The sequence below is a fragment of the Ipomoea nil genome, unplaced genomic scaffold (assembly GCF_001879475.1).
Source record: "Ipomoea nil cultivar Tokyo-kokei standard unplaced genomic scaffold, Asagao_1.1 scaffold0642, whole genome shotgun sequence".
Lineage (NCBI taxonomy): Eukaryota > Viridiplantae > Streptophyta > Magnoliopsida > Solanales > Convolvulaceae > Ipomoea > Ipomoea nil.
The window spans coordinates 6,470,844-6,481,745 of NW_017617070.1; the positions used below are offsets into that span (position 1 = coordinate 6,470,844).

The 10,902-nt window shown below is 37.3% G+C and overlaps 1 protein-coding gene across 1 annotated transcript; it reads left to right on the top strand.

Annotated features, from left to right (window-relative positions):
- Positions 1 to 6,305: 6,305 nt before the first annotated feature.
- Positions 6,306 to 9,068, top strand: LOC109174343 (trihelix transcription factor GTL1). The gene is made up of 2 exons (XM_019323581.1): positions 6,306 to 6,829; positions 8,019 to 9,068. Exons 1-2 carry the CDS (start codon positions 6,372 to 6,374, stop codon positions 8,764 to 8,766), a joined length of 1,206 nt encoding a protein of 401 aa, XP_019179126.1. The 5' UTR covers positions 6,306 to 6,371; the 3' UTR covers positions 8,767 to 9,068.
- The last annotated feature ends 1,834 nt before the right edge of the window (positions 9,069 to 10,902 follow it).

The window sequence follows — 10,902 nt, forward strand, 5'->3', positions numbered from 1 at the left end:
TTTCTCAAGGATTTTGTCAATATAATGTAATTGGCTCAACACGAGACCATAAGGTCTTCTAATGATTCTAATCCCGAGGATTAAATCAGCCAAACCCATATCCTTCATGTCAAATCTCGCATTTAACATGTTCTTGGTAGACTTGATCATCCGATCATTACTACCAACGATGAGAATATCATCGACATATAAACAAAGAATGACGTAGCCGTCTATCGTTTCCTTAACGTAGACACATTTGTCACTTTCGTTTATTTTAAACCCGTTAGTTAACATCGCATGGTCAAACTTCTCGTGCCACTGCTTAGGCGCTTGTTTTAAACCATAGAGCGATTTAACCAATTTACACACTTTCCTTTCTTGGCCCGGAACCACGAACCCTTCGGGTTGTTCCATATAGATTTCCTCATCTAATTCGCCATTTAGGAAAGCGGTTTTCACATCCATTTGATGAACTTCCAAGTTCTGCAACGCGGCTATAGCAAGTATCATCCTAATGGAGTTTATTCTCGTCACGGGAGAATACGTGTCGAAGTAATCGAGGCCCTCGCGTTGCCTGTAACCCTTGATTACAAGCCTAGCCTTATACTTCTCGATGGAACCATTCGGTTTCATCTTCCTTTTAAAGACCCACTTGGATCCTAAGGGTTTACTACCCGGAGGAAGATCAACAAGTTCCCAAGTGTGATTCTGTAGAATAGAATCCACTTCACTTTTTATAGCCTCTTTCCACATTGGTCATTCTGTAGAAGTCACAGCTTCTACATACGTTCGAGGCCCGTTCTCTATCAAACAAGATAGAAAATCGGGTTCATTTTCTAATAAACAAGTTAGAGTACCCGAATCGTACTCTAACAAGTAAGTTAGAAAATCAGGACCGAATGATTTTCCAACTCTCGCCCGCTTACTGCGTCTCGGCTCGAGCTCGGGTTCTTTCTCAGATTCCCCACTATAAATATCCATAGTTTCGTCAAACGTTTGTTTTGACGTACTTGGTCCCTCGTTGGACCTACAAGGAAATATATTTTCGAAGAAATATGCATTCCTTGATTCTATTATCGTGTTCTCGTGTACGTCCGGATTATGGGACTCGTGTACTAAGAACCGATAAGCACTACTATTATGTGCATAGCCAATAAAGATACAGTCCACCGTCTTAGGACCTATCTTTACTTTCTTAGGTGTTGGCACCAAAACTTTGGCAAGACACCCCCACACTTTCAGGTACTGGTAGGAAGGTTTCCTACCTTTCCACAGCTCATAAGGAGTCTTATCGAGCTTTTTGCGGGGTACCTTATTCTAAAGGTAGTTACTTGTCAAAATCGCCTCACCCCACGCATCTTGAGGTAGGCCCGAACTTATAAGCATCGCATTCATCATATCTTTCAAAGTACGATTCTTTCGTTCGGCAACACCGTTCGATTGAGGTGAGTAAGGTGCCGTACGTTCGTGTATTATACCTACACTTGCACAGAAGTCACCAATAGGTGCTTCGTACTCACCACCTCTATCGCTTCTACCCTTCTTAATTCTCCGATTAAGTTGGTTTTCCACTTCATTCTTATAAAGAACGAATTTATCAACGGCTTCATCTTTGCTTTTAAGCAATACACATAGCAGTATCGTGTGCTATCGTCGATAAATGTGATAAAATACTTATTACCACCTCTCGTTTGTATCGATCTAAAATCGCACAAATCACTATGGATTAATTCTAGTGGTTCAGTTTCCCTTTCAACCGATTTGAAAGGTACTTTCGTTAGTTTCGCCTCAACACAAATTTCACACTTGTTATTTGTGTCAATTTGAAAGTTAGGAATATGGTCCATGCTAATTAATCTACGCATAGAATTAAAATTAACATGACCTAGTCTACCATGCCACAAACTGGAAGACTCAAGCAAGTAAACAGAATTAACTTTGTTTTTATTGATAACAGGAATTACATTGAGCTTAAAGAGCCCATCAGTTACATATCCTTTACCAACAAACATCCCTAACTTGGACAAAACTGCTTTGTCAGACTCGAACACCATGCGAAAGCCATGCTTGTTCAACAGTGAGCCAGACACAAGATTCTTCCTCAGCTCAGGAACATACAGCACGTTGTTCAACGTCAGTTCCTTCCCGGAAGTCATCTTCAGAACCACCTTGCCCATGCCTTCCACAGCAGACTGAGCAAAGTTTCCCATCCACACCTTTTCACCCTCAACGGTCTCAAAGGTGTTGAACATCTCTCGGTTGCAACACAAGTGCCTGGTTGCACCGGTATCAATGAACCATTCACGAGGGTTTGAGCCCACGAGGTTCACTTCGGTCACCATAGCCGAAAGGCTAATCTCGACCTCTTTCTGACTGCTATCTCCAACAACATTGGCTTCAGAACTCTTGTTCTTCTTCCTTGGAGCCTTGCATTCAGATGCTCTGTGGCCATGCTTGCCACAATTGAAGCATTCACCAGGAAACTTGTTCTTGGTAACGCCACCTTTCGGACCTAGCTTTCGCTTGTCCTTCTTGTTCCTCTTGGAGCTCTTACCATGCTCCACAACATTGGCCTTAGCGCCAACAACGATAGGAACTTTCCTATCATTCGTCCTGTTCCCTTCCTCAATCCTGAGTCGATGGATCAGGTCCTCCAGATTCATCTCCTTTCGCTTATGCTTTAGGTAGTTTTTGAAGTCCTTCCAACCTGGAGGTAACAAATGGATCACAGATCCCACTTGGAAGGCTTCACTTAGCACCATGCCCTCGTCACGGATCTCATCGAAGATTAATTGCAAATCTTCTACCTGACTTAGCAAGGTCTTTGAATCAACCATTTTGAAGTCGAGGAATCGCCCAACCACAAACTTCTTTGAGCCGGCATCCTCACTTCGGTATTTATGATCCAAAGCTTCCCACAACGCTTTTGATGTGCTTATCTTTCGATATACATCGTATAGCGTGTCACACAATCCATTCAGGATGTAGTTTCGGCAAAGGGAGTCCGAATCCTTCCAATAGCCAACCGCCATCACGGATTGTGCATCTTGTTCCTTCAACTCGGGAACTTTCTCGGACAAGAACCTCGCCAAGCCGAGAGTTGCTAGGTAGAACAACATTTTCTGTTGCCACCTCTTGAAGTTCGAACCAACACTGGTGAACTTCTCCGGCTTTTCAGCCGAACCACTCGGTACCGAAGGTACCCGAGACATGGGAATATATCCCTCAGTGCTCCCACCATCCTGTGAAATAACGTTCACTGGTGTAGCTTGGGAATTAGCAACATTGTTGCCATTTCCTCCACTGTTATCCGCAACAACATTATTATTGTCGTTTCTTCCATTGTTGTCCGCGACAACATTATTCGGAGAAGACCACCAACAGAAAAACGAAGAAATAAGGTTTTAAGACTGTTGGTACCGTTGGTAGGAAAAACAAATAATAATAAAATAAAAATGATTATTATTTTCTGGAAAGTGGGAAGAATAGATGAAGAAATTGGCTAGTGTTTGGTGTTGGGTTTTTGCAAGAGTCAAGTGAGCACTCTTGCAAGGCCGAAACCTCAGTGGCTCTCTGTGTTGGAAAAATGGCCGAAGTTTGGCATAACTTATGCCCGCCCAATTTCCGGACGACATTCGTGCCCGCAGGTGCCGGCGCACACGAGCACGAGCTTGAATCAAGCCATTTTCAATCTCATCTAGTTGGAATTTGATTTGCACCCCCCCCCCCCCCCCCCGCGCGCGAGAAAGCCTCTATGCTATACAATTCTACAAGCTTCAAAAGAGCTCTTGTATTTAAGGGGGGAAAATCCTCATTCCAAACCAATGTGGGACAAAGCTCACTTTTTCCCTTCATTTTTCCAACTCAATGGGTCTACTTTGAGAATCAATATCTCATTCACCCATTATCCGTTTTGAGCGTACAATATATCGATCTCTTCATCTCACTACGAAGAATCCGAATCCACTTTGACCCAACCCAAATCGGAAGTGGACCCCACTGATAATTGTACCACAAAATAGCCACTTAACATGCCATTTTAAGCTATTTTTTCCAACAATCATAGTAATGAATAAATATGTAAGTAAATAATGGTGAGAATGTGGCTGTAGTGATATAGTCAAATAGATGATAGAGATTTTGTTTTCCATTTAGGCTCCGTTTGGAAATCCGTAAAATGACTTTTGGATGTCATTTTTCATATTTTCTCGTGTTTGGATATTCAAGGAAAATAAAGTCAAAGATAAATATTCATTATGATCAACGAAAAACATGCATAATTTGGAGAAAAATATATTCCCAAATTTTTAGTCATAAGACATTTTTCGAATTCTTTATTTTTCTGTATTTATCTTCTCTCGCATCTCTTTTCAATCTAGTTTTTGAATTATTATTACCACCACCACTATACCACCATCACCATCACACCACTACAACCACTATCACACCACCACTACCACACCACCATCACCACCATAACATAACACAACACAACACAACCACACCCACACGACACCACTTATTATTGTTCTTGTTAGGGAAAATTACATTTTTCATCCCTAAATTGTAGGGAGTAATTATAGAATTCGTCCCTAAGTGTTGGTCATTCGTCCATAAATTGTCATTGAAGTTGCATTTTTCACCCCTTTACTAAATAAAACATTAAGGACGAAATTTGCAATTTTAGTATAACTCAAGGACGAAAAGTGCAACACTAATGATAACTCAAGGACGATAGCTGAGCATGACCAACACACAGGGACAAATTCTACAATTACCCTATAACTTAGAGACAAAAAGTGCATTTTTTCCTTCTTGTTGTTATATTATTATTATTATTATTATTATTATTATTATTATTATTATTATTATTATAAATAATATATTCATTTCCAAGAAAATGAACTAAACAAAAACAAATGTAATTTATTAACTTCCAGCCAAACAAAAAATATAATTTTCTAACTTTAAGCTAAACATTATAAAATTAAATTATTATTTTTTTGAAATTATGTTCCATAAAATATTTTCTAGGTTTCTAAATAGACCATTAGAAAATAGTTTTTAAAAGTTCTCTAGTTTTTTATAAACTCAAAAAAAAAAAAAATCAATTTTCAAAATGTAAAATTGTAATAGTAGACATGTTTCTATTCTCCAATTTTCCAAAAAATTAGAGAAATTCTTCAATTAGTAAACGGATATTCATACACTTAAAGCTTAATGTTAATAAACTAGACACTACAACAAATATTGTGGTCATGACACTCTGTTTTATGTTCAGAACATATCTTATATATGTTTAGAAACTCTAAACTTAATGTTCATAAACATGTACAACATGATTTAAAAAATAAATAAAATGACACCACTAACGTGATCGTTAATCATGACAAATGAAACACTATCATTTTAGACCAGGGTCCATTGTATAACTATTGTGAGTCGACGTGTCGGGTAAAAATGAAAATGTAATAATTATGCTAGAAAATGTATTACTAATCATGAATAAATTATTTTTTACCTATAAGGGAAAGTGTAATAGTTTTGAAGAAAAAATGAAATACTTTTAAAATCAAAATGTAATATTTAAGGGTTGAACAATTACTTTAAAAAAAAAATGCAATACTAATTACGGATAAAATGATTGTTTGTTACTTGTGAGAGAAAGTATAATATCTCGAACCCACAACCTCTCATATAGGAGTACAACTTGGTGCCACTAGACCACAATGTTTTTGGGTTGGGGAGTTACTTATAAAAGAAAGTGTAATACTTATGAAAAATCCAACATGCCTTAGGGATCATTAGAATCTGCAAAGGTCTCATAGGAGATTACATTGTAGTATCTGTTCATCTATACTGAGGAGGCTCGATCTCATGACCTCCCATATGAGAGACTCATGTATACTGAGGAGGCTCGATCTCATGACCTCCTATATGAGAGACTCACTACATGTCATCTGAGCACTAGGTTCTAGTCGCCTTCTCCATGGACGCGATCAGGTTGGTCACCTCTGGAGAGGCGACCAAAAATGGTCAACTACTCTGTTCTTTGATCGGTGATCGACGCAGGTCAATTTGTGGTTGAAAATGGTGCCGGAGTAAGTCAGAGTGTCACCGAAGGATTGCCGGAACTCTAGTGACATGCTAACAAGTCACTATACAGTTTTTGAACTTCATTGCACTGAAACAAAATATTGATGAATTTAATTACAATTTAAAAAAATTTAAAAACTAATTGACTTTTTAAATACTCCGTAAAATTTTATGTCTATTTTACCATTTTCCCAATTCTAAATAGAATAAATCCATGTTATCTCCTTTTACCTACTTTTACTCCGTTTTACCACTCATTTCCTTCTCCGCCGATTTGCTCTTTAACCTCCGAAATGGAATTCTTAACCGCCGACGGCCGGCTACCGAACGGAGTCGTTCCCCTCCCTGATCATTTCACCCCTTTCCCCGAACCCACAGATGACCTCTTCATCAATCCAACGGCTTCCATTCACCCCCCGATTTTCGCTCCCTGCAAAAGACGCCGTTCCGTTAGGTCTAGACAAGGACAAGGCCGTAACTTAACGATGTTCCCGGAACCTAGCTGTGGTGGTGACGACGCTTTGCTGAGCTGTAACGCCGGCGAGTTAGGGCTTCTTGTTCAGACGACGATGAACAACGGAGCGGCAACAAGTGAATGTCCTGTTGCTCTGACGCCAGCGAGTGATGTCGCCGTCGCAGGAAACGGGTGTCCGGCGACGGAGGTGCCTATAGAGCTGCAAATGAAGTCTGAGATTGATGCTCAATTTACTAATATCATCTCGCAAGCGCGTGCTTTGGAGGCTGAGTTAAGGTATATATATTCATGTGTTTTGAGTAAATAAATCAGGTTTCTAAATTTCTGTGTATTTTGACGGTTTACTGATTCAAATTTCTGTGACATTTTATATTATTGATTTGAGTGTTTCTATGAATTTTACTCCGTATATATGAAATGTTCAAATCTTAGCTGAAGAGAAAAAGTTTAGAGAAGAAGTAAAACGATCTTTCCAGGCTTTTAAAATGGGAATTATTTAGAAAGGGAGGGACAGAAAGAATCCTTGAAGGGCATTCTTCTATTCTTTATTATTGTTATTGTTGTTGTTATAGAACGCATAGTGAATATGAAATTTTCTATTGTGGGGTACTCCATAAAGGAAGTTGTTATGTAAAGGTATATGCCCAAGCAGGGTGTTTCTTTATGGGTTCTACAGCAGCTTAAGAACTCTCTAGTTAATATAACAATATGTCTGCTCCACTGCAACAAGCAATAAAGGAGAAGCAATTAGCCAAATAAAGTATTAGTCTTTTCGGGTTAGCGAAATCGAGAAGCTGGTTGTCATGCCAAGCGGAGAGCTAATAGCAATAAATTGAAGGATCATTAGATGATATACTTAGTGTGCTATTGTTTCATTTCCAATTCAAAATTTTTCAGTTTTCTTGAGATTTTGAGATGGTATGTAGTATAGATTAGCTCCTTGTGACTATACATTTGGTGTGTGGGATTGTCTTAATTAGTTAAGTGAACACAAGAAAACGTATGGAGTATTGCTGAACATGGGTAGCATAAAATATTTGGGGTTTTTAATAGGTCTGCCCCTTTGTGAAGGGAGCAGAGATCAGGTTATGTGTTTCCAATTAGCAAAGTTAAGCAATATATCTGTTTTTATTTCAATCTAAATACTGTCTGGATATCACCTGTCAAAAAGTAAAAATTACTGTTTGCATTGCTGGTGGAATTGATGCTTGCTTTCGAGGTTGAAGATTTGTGTGATGAATTTGAGGCTTTTCTTTTTCTGTTTTTTTTTACTAGTCACATGGATTTTCATTTTATTGATCACAACGTAATGGTTGTTGTGGTAAGAACTAAGAAGTGGTAAAATAGTTGTCAATGACTGATGTTTTGCTTGAAATCTGAAAGTGCTAAATGGTTAGTAGTGCAAGATCTAATACATTTTAGTTGATGGAATCACTTTAAAGACCCTAAATTTATTGTCATGCAGCTTTTCTTCCGATGACAGTGACTCATCTGAGGGAGAAAAAGAACCTGATGGTGAACGGGGAGAGAGTAAAAAACAGAAGTTTGCTATGTTTCTAGAAGACATGGTGAGGAAAGTGATGGACAAACAAGAGCAAATGCATAAACAGTTGATAGAGCTTATGGAGAGAAAAGAACAGGAGAGAATTCTGAGGGAAGAAGATTGGAAACAGCAAGAAATCGAGAGGGCAAAGAGGGATGCAGAATTAAGATCTCAGGAAATGTCTAGGAGCCTGGCTCTACTTTCATTCCTTAAGAATTTGTTGGGTGAAGAGATTCAAGTTCCGTCAGCCCAGGTCTCGTGCCCAGAAAATGATGAAAATAGCATTCATGGTCAAGAAGCAAAACACGATTCAAGCAATAGGAGATGGCCAAAATCTGAAGTGCAGGCGCTTATAACAGTTAGATTAGCCTTGGATGACAAGTTTCAAAATGGACCAAAGGGATCCATTTGGGAAGAGGTAGCTGCTGGATTGGCCACCATGGGTTACACTCGGACTCCAAGAAAGTGTAAAGAGAAATGGGAAAACATAAACAAGTACTATAAGAAGATGACCAAGAGTGTGAAGAGTTGCCCAAAGCTTTACAAATCCTGTCCATATTTTCGCGAACTGGACATACTTTATAGTAAAGGACTCGTTGCTCCAGTAACTGAGAATGACGTTGAGGATGTTAAAGAGACGACACTAGAATGTGGGGTGAATATTGGGTAGCTCTGAATTGCTCCTTGTAGCGGTAATTAAGGTTAAATATAGGATCTACCTATTATTTTAGCTTGTTTAATGTAGAGCTTTGTATGTTTTACTGTAACTGGTAATACATTTGCTAACGGATCGGTTGTCATGATGAGGTTCACCTGGATGGGAAGTCTGAAGAATGGTCCATAAACGGTTCATTGAGGATGTAAAATGTGGGATTCTTTTAACTTCTATGTTGAATTATTTTGTGAATACGCAGCTAAGTTGTATTTTTCATTTGGTTGTGCAGAAGCCAGTCATTGGGGCCTGTTTTTCTCCATTCAACTTTTCTTCTTTTTCTTGGGTATAAAGCTATAAAAGATCTGAATCTGACCAAACCTCAATTGGTATACCAGGCACCGAGTTGATATTGCATTGTGGATTCTAGTCTAAAAATCATGTGTCTGTTGTTGATATATTCTGTACCTACAACTACGTCCCAACATGGTAAGACACATAATTTGGGGAGACCAGACAATCTGTGTATATGGGTTTGTTAACGGCACTAAACACGAACACGACACGTTAAGGTTAACACGTTGCTTAACACGAACACAATTAGTAAAATGATTAACACGGTAAACACGTTTTGTTAACAAGTTTCGGTTCCTATCTACATGATATGACACGAAACACGTTTAAACTCACTAAATCTATTAATATATATATTTTAAAGAAACTAAAATTTGAAGTAAAGTTATTTAAAAAAGAAATAAAACATACAATTGAATTCATTAAACAAACTAAAAGAAAAAAAAAAAAAACAATTCATAACATTTTTAAAGTGATAAAAATAACATCCAAAAATCATAATTAAAGAAGTCCATAATAGTTTTTTAAAATAAAATTGAACACAATAAAAATTCAAAATTCAAATTGTATAACATCAATAATTGGTGTAGGGTCTGGGTCTGATATAGTAAATTCATAATCATATTCATGATATTTAATCTCATTCAATTCCATTCTTGAATCTAAAAAATTTCAAAATGTAACATTATAAGGGAAGTGATTGCCAACTAGCCAACACTTTCACCTGTCTAGCAAGCACGTGCGATGCACACTCTCGTTGGACATGTAGCGTGCACCCCACACAGTCATCATTCATTTTCTTTTATGCATATAATTTATATGCATTAGTTAAACCTCCATTCAAGTTGAGGATAAAAACTAACCCGTTATTTTCTTGTCCGATTTTGTGTCATGTTAACAATCGTATCAATAACTACCAGATCTATCCATAATATAATTTGCCACCAAACCTCAGTTTTTATACCATAGACCTGGGTCCACAGAATAATTTGCCACCAAACCTCTTTGCGGCTTAGTTTGGTTTGGAACCATATTAAACTAGGCAGGGTCGGAATTTGGGCGGTGCAAGTCGTCCAACAGCACAGGGCCCCAAATTTTAGAGGGCCTAATATTTAATTTTTACTTAACTAGTTAAGATATTAAAACACATAAAAATTACAATTAATCATGAAAGATTGCATGGTGGAATGGTAGAAAAATGTAATTAATGTGTTTTCTTTTGGAGGTCTAAGGTTCAATTCTAGCTTGTGACATTTTTCATTTTTTCAAAAAATCCTTTTATTATTATTAAAAAAAAAATTAGGCTTTTGATAGGGCCTCATTTATTTTAGAAACGGGGCCATACAAAACTAAAAACCGGCCCTGAAACTAGGCTTGGTTTGGCTCGTTTCACTGAATCGGGTACAAGGCTTGTACTCCAAGAACCAAAAAAAAAAAAGAAAAGAAAAGAAAAGAAGATAGAGACTACCCAAATCATTCAAGCAAAGTGTACCATGGACTCTGATTCATAAAAATAATAATAAAAAAAAAACATCTAATGTTCAATTATTACTTAAATATATTGTTTTCAATTTCTTTTTCTATAATTAAGATCAATATATATATATACACATATATTGTTAAAAATATGTTGTTGATATTTTTAAATAACACATATTAATATTTTTTTAATATATCATTTTAATAATTGTGTAAAAAGCCTATATTAGTAACTTTATAAGTTTATTATAGTGATTTTATTAAAACTTGTAGTAGTAACTTTATAAACCTATAGTAGTACGTGATTTTATAAGCCCACAA